This window comes from Ambystoma mexicanum, chromosome 5p (genome assembly GCF_040938575.1).
Source record: "Ambystoma mexicanum isolate Mex_15411 chromosome 5p, UKY_AmexF1_1, whole genome shotgun sequence".
Lineage (NCBI taxonomy): Eukaryota > Metazoa > Chordata > Amphibia > Caudata > Ambystomatidae > Ambystoma > Ambystoma mexicanum.
Genome location: NC_090930.1, coordinates 1,202,696,712 through 1,202,712,102, shown reverse-complemented (window position 1 = coordinate 1,202,712,102; position 15,391 = coordinate 1,202,696,712). Strand labels below are relative to the sequence as shown.

The window sequence follows — 15,391 nt, the reverse complement described above, 5'->3', positions numbered from 1 at the left end:
CTGTATCCCTGTACCTTTGTTGTGATGTTATTAGACAAAATAATATAAACATTTAAAAGCATGTTTTTTTTAAAATCCCCCATGCTGGTGCGTTGGCCCTGTCTTCTGAGTCTTGAAACTCAGCCTGCCTCCCATGGAAGAGATAAATCCGAATTTATTGTGTGGAAACCGGACAAAGCTCTGTAAAATCTGGTTAGCCCAGACTTAATCCGGTGAGGTCGCAACTCTAGTGTGACCTGCAGATCTCAGGTTAGAATCCCAGCAAGGCAACTCAGCCTTTCATCCAGCTTTGGGTGGATGATACTGTATGTGAATATGTTCTCTGTAAAACACTTTGGCAACAGTGCTATAGAAAATAACACATCATTATCATTACTCCCCCTTTGCCCTTGTCATAGACATTGATGTAGGCTGAAGTGATGGCAGGGGCGAGAAAGTGACCTGTATGCTCTGCCTGTAACCCTTTGCATCCCCTCTCTCTCCTACCATTTGTGAGAAATCAAAGGGTTCTCACACGCTAGTTCTCGGGGACTTGTCATCCAGGTGGCCAGGACACAGCCATCACTTTTGGATCCAGTTCCTGGGTGTGGACCAGTGCGGGAGGATCAACTGGTTGAGGGGTCTTCAGGGAGTGGGGGTGAGATAGCCGATGGTGAGACATGGTATTCCCCCCTCTTGTGTTCATCTACCCCATTCTATTTTTTATGATTTACCGAAGTCCCAAACCCCTCCCCCTTTTTACACAAACACTGGGCTGAGGAAGAGGGTGACTAAGAGTAACCAGACTAACTCTTTCACAGCATACTGGACATGTCCCGTTAATCGGGTCAGGCAAAGTCAGGCACTTTACCCTAAGTGCATACACCTGATAGCAGTTAGCTCTCCTCACACGAATAAAAGGCAACACTTAACACACACTCTGAGCAAGGCGGAACACGAGAACGAGCATAACTTTCGGGGCAAAGGCACACCCACTGGAGCAGAGCAATGGACCAAGGGTCAATTGCAGCAGGCCGAAAACCCCAAGGCTTCCCTCCTGGAGGTTGTTGCCTCCGAGAGACTGTGAAAGACACGTGGAGAAGGCCAGATCCTACAAGTGAACCTTGCTTTGTGTTTCAAGGACACCAGCGACCCTCCCAGGTGAATGGCAGAGTTGGGGAGGCGAGGCCAAGTCTGTGGTACTAACCTTGACTCGAAAATTGGAAACCGCAAAACAAGAAAGAAGAGCATACAGCCATTGAGTTGGCAAGTGACCTGAGAGAGCGGTGTGTGTTAAAGTGAATGAAGTAGCAACATCATATCACAAGTGAAGGCTGCACGCATGTGGATGAGGCGCAAAGAAAGGCAGACCCGTGAATGAACAGTAAAGTAAAATGCAGCTGCGAGATCAGCGATAGTAAGTAATTGAATGGCGCGGTGAAAGAAAGTAGCCCATTCGAAAGTCTCCGTGAAAGGTACACTGTATGAAGCTACAAGGTGAATAAACGGCAAGAGTGAAAGTAAAATAGGGAACGTTTAGTCAAAGTAGTCCTCCGGTGGTCTGTAAGAAAACCACGCACATTCGAAAAGACGTCCACATCAGAAAGGGGTCTGAGCCCGTTTGAGGTAGACCCGAACTATACTAAGCTTGGGGAAGAGAGCCCCCCTTGCAACTTTGTGTTGAACTTTATTGTGAGAGGTCTGAGCCCGGCAGAGGGGGACCTACGAGAACTGTGCGGTGAAACATCTGAGCCCGGCAGAGGGGGACCTTTGTGAACGTTTTGGTTAACATACATTTTTAAACCAGAGAAAGAGACTTTAATGTGGAAGGCCAGTTGAGCCTCGATCCACGGTTTTGAACTGTGTACTGTGTTGAAATCCAAGCCAGAGTGCGTCATCCTGCCTACAAGGATTCCCGTACCCCATGAGGCTTAAAGTGGGGATGAGAGCTGGTTCAGCCACATTATCATTTGAACACTGATTTGTCATTTTTGCATACATTTCTCCCTTTTACACTTTTGTGCAAGAGATAGGCAGGCATTAGATTTTGTTAGCATAGGCCATTTTGATTTGACGGACTTCACTAAGACTATTTTGTTTATCATTTGATGGTCGAAACTACTCCCATCTTAGTTATAGGGCAAAATAGGAGTTCCTCCAACCCAAACATTTTCAATAAAGGTTTTACAAATTGTATCCATTGTGTCAGTGTCAATACTTGTGATACCATGCCTTCCCTACACATTAATTCCCTCTAACTGTATTCATATTATTGTATCCCCTTGCTGGACAGAGCTCTGTTCCTTCCAAGCTAGACGGCTTCCTTCTCCTTCCAACCTCAGCTTATAATATAACTCAAGGACAGTGACCCACTGAGACCACCGAAGGGGGGAGGGCTTCTCCCTTGTGTCACAACCTCAGCCTCTATTCCTCCCTTTCCCACGGCAAACTCATTGACCAGCAGATTATAAGGGATTCGGCAGGGAAATGGGGGAGTCAGCGGCTGAGGTCATGACAACATTTGAATTTTAATGTGCAAGCAGTGGCCTTTAGCACCTTCAACCCAGGACATGTCATTTGGATGGTGGGCAATTATCTCATGATAATGACCTACAGCACGTTCATTAATATCACATCTGAAAGAACACACCCACTTAAAAAAATAGACCTAGAATATAATCAGTCGGACACTACCTGTCAGTGTTTTAACCTTCTTCCGGTAGCAGATTAAGATGATGATGCTTGCTGATGCCACAGAGGCAAAACTGAGCAAGAGAATCAATATGTAAAAGAACTCTTCTCCATCTGTAAGATAAAAGGGAGGGTTAAATGAAGGAATTTTCTGACAGATGCTCTGTATCCTGGCAACACACCCACTGCCAAGCACATTTAACCATGTACATATCTTCCATCAGATTGATTTTCAGGAGTAGGCACAATGACAAACGAGTATATTCAATACAAAAGGAACACCTTAAGGGCAAGTAAGGTAGAACATGGGGAGAAAGGATGGGGGGATATGGAATATAAATTCCATGTTGTGTCATAATGTTTTGTTGTTAACATAATGTGTGCACACCGATGTTCAAACGTGGTTGCTGCCAGATATCATTTCCCAAATACCACTGCCGCTAAGATAGCTCAACGAGTAACACACTTGCTTCAGAGACCTGTAGCCACAAGTTCCCAGCAGGCCCTAGTTAGCATTCCATCATTCCAATGTTGATAAACTGTGCAATAATAAACTAATAGATAACAACACTGGAGACAGATTCCTTATAGAAGAATCCACGTTTCACTTTTTTCCCCACAGAGTTTAACCAGTTACTTCCATTCCCCCAGTTCAACAATATATATGAACTGGGGGAATGGAATCATCTTAACCCCCCACCCCTCCGTTCTGGTGCCTAGGTTTTCCAGCAGGTATTCTAATGTGTTACATGAGAGGCTCCTTTTAAAATGATTGTCATTTTTATGTAAAGCATTTATGTTTGTATTAACATGTATTGGCATGTATTTACAAATGCAGACTACAGTACAGCATGCTGCCCCATACATGCTGATGTGTTGTGTGCAGGCGTGGAAGTGGAAAAAAAGAACAAGTGATCATGTGACTGCATCCAAAAAGGAGGGAGTTGGGTGGTCGTACGGATGGCTGGGAGGGCAGAGAGGGAGAGTGGGGGGGTGAGGGGTTTGAGTGTGTGTGGGGGGTGATCAGGATCACAAACTTTGGGTCAAATAGTTGGATTTCAGGGTTTACTTACAAAAGACAAATTGCATAATACAGCCACATGGCAGCATGTAAATCCTTATATCAACATATTAAGCGAGCAGAATATCATTATGGCTAATTTTCACATCCTGAATGGTAAACCATAAGTCCTAAAATGCAAGATAATGCCAACCTGAAAAATCTAGTTAACCCCACAGTACTTTCAGTGATTATTTTTTTTTAAACTTCTTTTTATTATTCAGCGTGCCAGCAAAACACAGGCGAACAGCACTAGGCATTTACAATGTGAATACAGTGTACACAATATAGGCATTCAAAGGTAGCTTCACACCGTAACACAATTAATGGGCACATTTATGGAATAGGAGGAGTGGGGGAGAGCTATGCAAGGGGTGAGGACCCGAGCTGGTGGGGGGAAGCTGGCAGGGGTGAAGCGTCTAGTGTCGTGTTGAGATCAGACATGTATGAACGGAACCTGAGCCAGATGTTCCTAGGCCTGGAGTGAGTAGGTTGCATGTGGGCCCAGGTTTCCTCGGTGTCCGAGGCCCACGTGACTGCCCTTAGCCATTGGGCGTGGGTGGGAGGTGAGGGGCGAAGCCAACAGAGCAGGATTGATCGTACCGCAAGAAGCATGCAGAGGCCAGCTAGTTTTTTGGAATTACGGGAAAGGCCAGGGAGGTCATGGAAGAGGCATAGCGCCGGAGAAGGATCAAAGGGATGATCGAGCATAGCAGACACCGTCGAGCAAACTGCCGCCCAAAACTGTGAAAGGCGGGGGCAGGACCAAATCATGTGGATGTAGTCGGCATCGTCTTGACCACATCTAGGGCAGCCAGAGGGATGATCACTGGACATGCGGTGCAGTCTGATCGGGGTGTAGTGGAACCTATGTAATACTTTGAATTGGATAAGTTTAAAGCGGGAGTTGAGGGACACTCGGTGTGTGCACTCGCATAAGTGTGCCCAGCGCTCATCCGACATTTCAACACCCAGATCCACCTCCCAAGCACGCTTTAGTTTAGCAAATTCTGGGACAGATCTGGACTGCAGCATCGTGTAAAGACTGGAGATTTTGCCTCTCATGGGCGAGGGGGAGGTGAGTTCCTCGATGGCAGGGTCATCCGGTGGCAATGCGGGGAACATTCGGTAGTTGCGCTTAAGGGTCCTGCGGAGAGACGAATATTGGAGCCATACACTCCGACCGCTCCTCAAGGGCAGTGGGAGATCAGACCATTCGACAAATATACCCTGATCAAACACGTCCCGCAGCAGCTCATAACCCGCTTCAGCCCAGCGGCGGACCGTGAGTGACGACACCCGTGGGACCCCCGGGAAGAAGTTCCAAAGAGGGAGGTTACCGTGGAAGGCGTAAGCAGTCCCGGTCAGTCACCAAGTTCTCGCCAGTGCAAGGGATGTACAGGCGACCGGGCTCTGTGAGTCCAGTGCCAGGGGAGCAGGTTGTATCACCAAAGAACGAATGTCGCGGTCACAGACCGCCAGCTTCTCGAGTCGGACATGCGGAGGGGGGTCCGTCGTGTTGAACCAGTAGGACGTATATTGTATCTGGGATACCAGCCAGTATTTAAGGAAGTCCGGGGCGCCAAAGCCCCCGTTGGTCATAGGGGTAGACAAGGTCTCGATTTTGAGACGGACTGCCCCCGAGTGCCAAAGAAAGGAGTTAACTGTGCGGGTCAAATCACGGAAGAAGCTCCGGCCTGGCCACAAGGGTACCTTGGTAAACCTGTAAAGTAACTGAGGCAACACCACCATCTTCAGTAGCCCTATTCTACCCGCGAGGGATATCGGGAGCTTGTCCCAGACTAGAACTTTGGCCGTAAGATATGTGAGATACTTTTGATAGTTCTCCTTGAAGGTCAGTGACTGCTGGCGTGTTACCGCTATCCCCAGGTAGGTGAACGTGGATTGAGCCCATGTGAATCCCAGTGTGTCAGGAGGGGGGAGGGTGCATTCCGTGAGTGGGAAGAGAATGGATTTCGAGCAATTCACCTTAAGGCCCGAGATCCGACCAAACTGAATGATGTCGTCCAGTATCGGGGGTAGGTTGGTGGAGGGGGAGCGTATGAACAGTAATGCGTCATCCGCATATAGGGACACTATGTCCGCCTGGCCCGCAGTGCGGAGGCCTCTGTGAGCATGAAATTGGCGGAGCATATCAGCGAACGGCTCTACCGCTATCGCAAAGATCAAAGGAGAGAAGGGGCACCCCTGTCTAGTCCCCCTGGCGATCTCAAAGAGAGGGGAGCAACGGTCATCGGTGCGGACCCTGGCCACAGGGGTTGAGTAAAGCAATCTAACCCAGGAGAGAAAGGAGGGACCAAATTTGCAGCTCTCGAGAACCCGCCACAGATACCGCCATGAAACTGAGTCGAATGCTTTTTGCATGTAGAGTGTGGCCGCCACTGCGCTTGTCTCGGGGCTGATTCTGTTAATTATGTTGAATAGACGCCTCAGGTTCAGGGAAGTATAGCGACCTGGGATGAAGCCCGCTTGATCCGGATGGATGATGGATGGTAAAAGGGGAGCTAGACGGAGCGCCAGAGCCTTTGCGTATATTTTGACATCACAATTTATAAGTGATAGCGGGCGATATGAGCCACATTGCGAGGGGGGTTTGCCGGATTTAAGTAATACTGTAATTGTGGCCTCACGGAGTGAAGGGGGAAATACACCAGCCTCCACCGACTCCTCCCATAGAGCCAGCAAGTGGGGGAGCAGCAGTGACTTGTAACGCTTATAAAATTCGACTGGGATACCGTCCGAGCCGGGGGCTCTCTCCGAGGATAAGGAGTCGATAGCCTCTGAGATCTCCTCTAGCGTGAGTGGGGAGTCAAGGGAACCAGCGGTCTCCGGAGATAGAGTCGACAAAGGAAGGGCATCGAGAAAGGAGTCGATCTCCGCCATCGAGACCTCATCTGAGTTAGAATATAGGGTTTCATAAAAAGTGAAAAATTCCGCATTGATATCCTGTGAGGAGACAGCCATGGAGCCGTCGGGCCTCTCGATCCCCAGTATGTGTGGGGACCCCGACTTGTGACGGATCAGTCTCGCCAGAAATCGGCCAGGGCGTTCACCCTCCCCGTATCTCCTCGCAATACCGGGATTGTCCAAAAACCTTTGTTCGCGTTCAGCGAGGGATCGAAACGTATCTAGCGCCACCCCGATGTCCGCTAGGTTACCCGGGGTAGAGTGAAGTGAGCATGTAGCTTCCAGGGTCGATAGTTTGGATTCGCTCGCGGCAAGATCTCTCCGGATCGACTTAAGGACCCCATTCTCCTTGGACAGCGCAATCCCTCTAATATATGCCTTGAAGGACTCCCAGAGAGTGGCCTGAGATGTTACCGAGCCTGTGTTAAACCCGAAGAACTCTTCGATAGACTCCTCGAGCTCGGAGCAGAACTCCGGGTCCAGTAGGGAAAGGGGCTTCATCCTCCAGCAGCGAGTCCGGCCGGGGTCCGGGCCCCAACCTACGGTAATCGTAACTGGAGAATGGTCAGACAGGGTTCTGGGGAGAATCATTAATTGTATAACGTTCTTAATCAAAACGTTGGAGTTCACCAGCCTATCAATTCGGGAATAGGAGTCGTGAACTGAGGAGTAGAAAGAGTAAATGCGGCAATCCGGGTAAAAGAACCTCCATGCGTCTACCATGGCCAGGCGTGGTAAGGATGATAGGGCCGCATAAGCTGCCCTGGAGAGATGACGGGGCTTGGTGCCAGATCTATCGAGGGCTACATCGAAGATTGTGTTGAAATCACCACCCCAGAGGATGGGGACAAGGGGGAAGCCATCGAGGAGGGACGTGATCTGTACATAAATCTCCGGGTCATCTAAATTAGGGCCATAGATATTCAGCAGAACCACTTCCTTGTTCTGGAGTGTGGCATGAAGCAGAACATACCTGCCTTGGGGGTCAATCTGTGAGGAAATAAGGGTGAACTTGAGACTCTTGTGAATGAGGGTCATAACCCCGCGGCTTTGAGTAGAGAAATTGGTGAAAAATCTGTGGGGGCCCCAGGTTTTCCCAGGTTTTGGCAAATCGCATGCACTGTTCCGTGCGGGCATGTGTCTCTTGAAGAAAGAGAATCTTGGACCCATGGCGCTCGGCCTGCAACTGGAGCTGTCTCATCTTTTTATAATTGCCCAACCCCCGTACGTTCCAGCTCATGAAGATCAAGTCACTCTCGGTCACAGATGCAGTGGCGTTTGAATAAGAGAAAATGGCAATAACCAGTGGGTTAGTTCCGCAGTCCTGCGGCAACCATACCTGAGTGCCACTACGCGGTCCGCCCTTGCTGCCAGCGCTAACTTTTTAATAACATAACCCCAAACATGTCCCACCCCCACTCACATCCCTCCCCCAAACAGAGGGATAACAATCCCAACCCCCCTCAACCAAAACCAAACCAGAGGCATCAGCGCCTGGGGGCCTGTAGGCCGGACTGGCCGCGTCGCTCCAGGCTACGGCAGATCGAGTAGAACAAGAGGTGCCCACAATAGAATTACCAGTAACTAGGGCAAAGTTTTTGCACATGGTGGTATGGCACATATTTGTAAAATGAGCAGAACAAACAGATTACGGAATAGAGGATCAATGTGGTCCCGATGCAGGGGGGCGGCCAGGCCTGGCCTCTCCCCGTCGGGCACAAAAGGGTAACTGTAGAGCCGTGGTCGGAGGAGGGGGATCAGCCAGGGAAATGTTCGTCAATGAATTTGGAGGCCTCCTCTGGGATTGTGAAGAAAAACACCTTGTTAGCATGTTCTATGCGAAGTTTGGCGGGGTAGAGAATAGCGTATTTGATTGAGTGGTCTCGCAATCTTCGCTTCACCGCTTGGAAATTCTTGCGTTCACGTTGGACGGCTGTTGAAAAGTCCGGGTAAAGATGAATTCTCGCGCCACCCAGTGATAGCTCACCCTTGAGCCTTGCGGCCCTGAGGAGGGCGTCACGGTCACGGTAGTTCAACATTCGGGCTATGATGGGCCGAGGTGGAGCCCCGGGCTTAGGTTTAGCCGTCAGGGCGCGGTGTGCCCGCTCAATAGCAAAGTGGGGGGAAAGCTTGGGTGAGTCCAGGAGCGACAGCAATGTATGCTCAACAAAATCCTCCATCGGCTCATGGATTTCGTTCTCGGGAACCCCAATAATGCGGAGGTTGTTACGCCTTGAGCGGGATTCCAAGTCTTCATTCTTCTTTTCCACCTCAAGGACTCGGCCGGAGAGAGCAGCAACCTCAGAGCGGAGGGCACCCAGTGCGCCCTCAGCGGAGCCGACCCGTGTCTCGACCTCCGACACTAGGCTATCCGTTCTCTCGATGTGGGCTTTAATAGAGGATATAGTGCCGTTCATATCATCTAATTTTGAGTGGAGTGCGGTGAAGCCCTCCCGGATAAAGTCCATCATGTTTTGGGAGACCGGGGTTGTATCAGATGAAGCGGCAGGGGCCTGCCCAGCGGGCTCCTCCGGCGAACTCACCGCCGCCCTCGCAAACATGTTGATAGAACTCTGTTTCCTCGCGCCCACCTTGGTCATCCTGGCAGTGTTGAAGGTTGGGCGGGGTGAGGGGGGGGCCCAAAAGCCCAAGGAGAAAGGCGGGGGAACGCGGACCAGGCACCACGCGGCACAGTATACAGAAGTGTGGTATGGAACCGGGGGTAGCCCGAAGGAGCCAGAGGCTATGGATCAATAAGTGGAAATGCTGCGGCTGCCAGTACAGATTGTAGAAGCTTAGAAGTTTAGCTAGTCCAGGAGGGGCCTGGGGGGCGATGCCAGGGGAGCACAAGAGCAGGAGACCCCAGGAGTGTGGATGATGCTGCCCGGTCGTCGCCGGGGATGTAGGGGTTCAGGTATGCTTGACCCAGCAGGGGCGGGCCGGCCACAGCCCCGGGAGCAGCGATGTGGGGCGAGGCAGGACCTAGGTGAAAGGCAGAGCCTGTGTAGAGTGGTAGCTCCAAGAACGCTGCGGCCCACCCCAGGGATAGGAGACCCCCAGGAGTGGGGATATGGATGACCAGCAAGGCCCAGGGGTGCCCCCAGTAGAACAAATGAGTGGAGGGAGAACCACCAAGCAGGGGGGCACACCGAAAAAGTTGGTGCTTATGGGAGTACAGGCACAGCGGGCACGGGGGAAGATCAGTGTTCAATGTTTGCCCCAGGGTCACGAAACCAGACCGGGGGGTGCGCAGCAGCACCCCCCCTTGACGTACCTTGGTCCCCCCTGCGAGCCTGCACCTGAAGTCCTAGGGCGCACTGGTTGGCAGGTCCCATGTGATCCAGCAGGCCTGGGACCGCTCAGGAGACGGCGATCCAGAGGCAAGTGAGGTCCAGGGCGCCCCCGACGAGGCGAGCAGGTGATGGCGGAGGGGCACTCCAGGGGGGGGGGGTTCAAGTGTGCCAAGTGCCAGTCCAGCACGCGAGATCCCAGAGTCCAGCAGGGAGGGGGTGGGGGGGAGGTGAGGGGCACCCCACCACCACGTTCCCCGACAACTCCGGGTCTACACCGGCAGGGCCGGCCAGGGGGCACGGCGTCTGGTGTCCTGTGGCGCGCCTCAGCCCCACGCAGCCTCCGGAGGGCCCACCGGCACGGCCAGGACACGGCGACTCTGTAGGAGTCCTTGAACGTGGTGCTGAGTCTCAGAGCCGCAGCGGCCGCAGCCGCAGCGGCCGCAGCCTCGGCACCCCCGCAGCAGCGGGAGATGGTCGAAGAGCAGGCGCGGGGGCCGCGGCCTCCAGGGGCCCGTCCCCACGGGACACGGGACAGCAGAGGCAGGCGAGGGGGGCCGGGTCCACGAAGCCTCCGGCAGGCCCTCCCCCACACGAACAGCAGGTTCCAGGTCGCACAGCCGCGGCGGACGCAGCCGCGGCTCCCCACAGCAGCCGGGGGTGGTCTAGTAGCAGGTACGGGGACGCCCCCGCAGGATATGCAACAGCAGATGCGGGCGAGAAAGGCTCGGCAAGTCTCCCCCCGTCAGGCTCGATGTTGGCGTGAAGCCGCAGCGCCGATGGGGGAGGGGAGAGAGACGTTCAGATCTCGGGGCTCCCGGCTCCGATTTCGATCGGGGCAGATGGTGCCCAATATCTTCAATAGGCAGAGTTGTGCCCTCCAGGGCAGAGTACCAGGCAGGAAGGTGCCAAACGAAGGATCATAAGATCTGCCTGCCACGGAGAGGAACGCTCAGGCGGCCATCTTGTTCAGCGCTCAACAGCGCCCCCCTACTTTCAGTGATTTAAGACCTGTAATAAAAGTTGTTGTGTAATAAAGATAGATATGCAAATTATTTGTCACAAACTTCCAGCTCGTTGTTATTCATGATCTTGAAAACATTTGATTAGTGACTTAAAGCAACTTTATTGTTTTCCATATCAAGATAGTAGACATCATGGGCCTGATTCATGGAATATTTGCACGGTTTAAAGTGACTTTGAACCGCCGATACAAACCCTGATTCACGGAACTGTGCTATGTGTATTTTTGCAGTTCAAATTCGGTGCAAGTGGTCATTGTTGCAGTACAAAATGACTTTGCACTGCGAAAATACAGTTTGCACAGTTCCATGAATCAGGGTCTGTGTCGGCAGCGCAAAGTCGCTTTTCAGCAGTGCAAAGTCACTTTGAACCGTGCAAAAATTCCATGAATCGGGCCCTAAGGATATAAACAAATCTTTAAATGGGCGCTTTGTGTTGCTCACTTTAACTAGCACAGATTTGCAAGGTAACTGGTGTTTTGGAAATGTTCCGTTATGCATATGAAAGTCTGCCACGGATAAAAGAAATGTGTTTGCAACCTGAGCACCTTAGTGACCTGCAGAGCCACGGACGCTGTGGGTGTGTCTGCCCAGCTGTGACTTGGGAAACTGGCTGTGCTTGAATGTCCGGCCTGAGCCGATTCTATATTTAGTTCAGGAGAAAGACAAAGGGCCTCATTACACGGTAGGCGGTAAGGGTTTACTCTACCGGTACCGGTAAACCCTTAGCGTCTTACTACGAGGTCCCTTTGCGGGTTGGGGAATTTAGCGCCTGCTTTTTGCAGGCGTTAAAAACCAACCCGCAAAGGGACCAGGGAGCTAATTACGGTACCGCAATTTGCGGTGCCGTAATTAGCATCTTCCCCATTCCCATTATGCCCTATGGGGCAAAAATGGGAATGGGGAAGGGCAATGGGGGAAGGGGGAATTATCGCCCCACCAACCTTGGAATAGGGCGGTAATTCCCCTTTCCACAAAGGAGGTGCCGGTATTTTACCGGCATGAACCAAGGTGCTAATAGCACCTTGGTCCACCGCCATCCGTGTAATGAGGCCCCAAGCTTCAAGGACACGTTTCTCAAGCCTTTGATGTAAAGGGACGATCTGTAAAAATGCAAAGAACTAGCGGTACGGTTTACCAATGATTCTGGTTGTGCGCGTCTCCTCGCTTGTTGAGGGCTTTTACTTCAACTCGTGGGGAGTTTCTCTCTTGTGGAAACCTCTAGCTTCCATGCACCAAGGAAATGACTTCGAGTTGACCTATAAGCGCGCGGAACTTATTGGGGAAGCAATGCCATTAAGTCATTGTGACTTTGTAGTGCAAATGCTCTAGCCGCCAGATTGCTCCCAGCTGGGCAGTATCCGTATATAATGGTGACTTCCTCCCATCTCTGACTCCTGGTGTGTGTGGTTACTGGACTGCTAACACACTGAAGAACTGACCCGCGCTGCCAAAAACTGGTCATTGGGAAGAAGTGAGCATCATACGGCATTAGTGCTTGCCAATAGCGTCAATTAGGGTAACCTGGCTTCGAAGTATCGCCAAAACCTCATCTGGCATTAATAATGCCATACCACCTCTCTGATAACACCCACACCCGTCTGACGGACCACCCCGAAACTGTGCCACTAGTCTTTCGTCGCGTGATGCCACAATGATATTTATTTATTTATTTGCATTTGTTTAGCGCCCCTGCAGCCCAGAGGCATCGTGGCGCAATATGATATGTCATTTATAACGTGCCTGTACACAAGTGTTTCTAGACCACAATAACCCAGTAATTCAGCCATTTCTGGCGTTATGAGAAATATCGTGCCATGAAAATTAAAGCCAAGCTCACGGTTTTCCGGTTTTATTGATTTTTACCCATGTATACAGACAGAAATCAGTTGGTTGCCTGTCTGTATTTGTTTTTGAGTAAACAGAAAAAAAGAGAAAAAGTGGGTGTCTTGCTTGTCTTCCAGGGCTGCAGTCATGCATTGCAGGCCCATGGCTGTGCAAACACTTAAGTGGCTTTTCCTTTAAAGTCGCTTGGATGGCTGCAGTAATAGGGCTCTGGTCGGACCTGACCGCAGGCTCGTCTATATGCGTCTAAGACGCGTCCCTTGGTTTTAAGGTCAAAAGTGTGGCTTGCTGTGCGAGTTCAGTTTATGTGGAATATTTTGAGCAAATACGGATGTGTGAGTGACAAAATAAAGGTTAAGGAGAAATATTGTTTATTTTTTATTTGACGTGTTATAGCATAAGCTTTCCACACCATAGCAGGTCACAGTGCAATGAATACACAATCAAAACGATACATTTCATATCATACAAAAGATTCAGTAAACATAGCATTAATAATTTAGTCTAAAAACATTGATCTGTATATCATTTAACTATTTATTTGAATTGTTGTTATGAACTACACGACCGTGGGTTCAGAGCGCAGAACATCATACTTGTAACATCATACTTGTGTTTCCACTTCAGCTACAAATATTCTCCAGATATCATCAAGTGCAATAGTTAAAGCCAGGATGAACCCCTGTAAGCATCGGCCCCAAAATTGGCAAGAGCTCAATTTCCTTATCAAATACAAATTCACCTAAAGGCCTTATGCGCGCAACTACCAAACCGGAGGCAGATAGTCAATACATGCTGAGATGTCTCAATAGTTCCTCCATCGTGGTATACACGACGAATTCTCTTGTGCTTTGGAATATGCATTCTAGCTCCCAATGCAACATAACATGGTCATTGGCTAAATCTAATCATCAACAGGAATCGTCTTATTTGCAGGCTGGCGGATTCACGCAGATATCCTTCCTGTCTCCCCAATATACAAGTATATTTTACCATTTGCTGAATGGAGGAATAAAATCTAGCTGTGGTCAAATTATTTTCAAAATCCCAATTTCTAGACTTTTTTTCAGGCTAGATATTACTTTACAACCACTTTCCTCCAAATCCGGTGACCAATCAATATTTTTGAAGAACTCCTTACATGTTGAGCTCAACCAATTAAGTTTATTTGTTCCTCGTCCAGATAATTCACCCTTTAAAAGATAAATAAGGGAATAGAATCTGTGCTGTTAATTTGTATCAACAGAGAGCATTGCCTAATCCGTACCAAAGTGCTTAGGAACGTAAGGCGCAATTCTGAACGAATCGCGCTCGGAGGAACACCAATGGGCAGACTGAACATACGCCTGAGTGTAGTTCCTTCCACTCGATCTAGCCACACCAGGCCTTCCCAGGTCTCCATGCCACATGACATTAAAGGAACTATATACACTGTTTGTAAACCGCCAGCACTAAATCCACTACTTATGTTCCAAAAGTGCAAGATTGCAACCAATGGTCTGTGGACTTTTGTCTCAATGGCAGTCGTCCAAGCCGACTCTGTTTCACCGAGATATTACAACCCGAATAGGTATACTCATCTGTCCCTTCAACCATCACGTTCTCAATCTTAACAGTGACTAAGGAAACACGTCTTCTGCAGTCCAACACCATTAGACATATTGCATCCTAGTTCCAGGTGAGCGAGTTTCTGAGAAAACGAAAGCAAATGCTAGCTGCAAACGTTGGCATTTCTTGGGAAAGGTGTGGATGAAATGTACTTTCATTTTCAGGCGCCCTGTTCTATGTGTTCAAGCAAATGACACCACGTTGATATTGGGGCTGAAACCCGAATCTGCAGAGTGTGTGTGTGCGAATACACACTACAACCAATTTATAATGATCCGCGTGTACGGAAACACGTACATACAGATAAAAAGACAAGAAAATATATATGGATACAGCGGAAACGAACACATATTAAATACCATAAAACCGGACGTCCCAACTGAAATTTACTACGTTCTACCTCTCTATGTGACTTTTGCATCAGAGCTCCATTTTGAATTAAAACATAAACAAAACGTGCGCTTCCCATTGGCTGATAACTAAACCAGATCTCATTCTCGCGTGAGTCACTGCTCGTTGATGCCAAAGTGATCCTGCCACTAACATTGTTTCTCATTGCAGTTACTTCACAGTTCTCACGGAGTTACGCCGACCACCTGTTGGTGACTATTTCCGGTGAGTAGAAACCGTAACCAGCATTACCTCCACGTCCACTCTTCCTCGTCCCAGTACTTACTTCATGAGGCCCCTGCCTCCGACACAGGACCTTCTTCTATTTCTTTAAATTCCTATAACTCCTCCCCCACATCCACGTCACTCAGTTTAATTTTTCCTGCCTCCGGCAGGTTGGACTTTTTCTTCCCGGTGCGGGGCACTGGGGAGCACCGATTGCCGGCCCCCTGGGGGGGGGGGCTGTGTGGCGGGGCCCTCGGCTCCCTCAGGTGCAGCGCTGCTCCAGGGCCACCTGCGGGGCTTGGGGTCACAGTTGAGCGGGATTGCTCGCTCGGTTCTTTGCTGGGCTCCGGACC

The 15,391-nt window shown here is 50.1% G+C and overlaps 1 protein-coding gene across 1 annotated transcript in view; it reads right to left on the bottom strand.

Annotated features, from left to right (window-relative positions):
* TNFRSF11A (TNF receptor superfamily member 11a) overlaps positions 1 to 15,391 on the bottom strand; it is a 281,431-nt gene that overhangs the window by 56,684 nt on the left and 209,356 nt on the right. Inside the window, exon 7 of the mRNA XM_069613673.1 lies at positions 2,674 to 2,784. Within this exon, the coding sequence (XP_069469774.1) occupies positions 2,674 to 2,784 (111 nt within the window). The remainder of the gene's footprint in view (positions 1 to 2,673; positions 2,785 to 15,391) is intronic.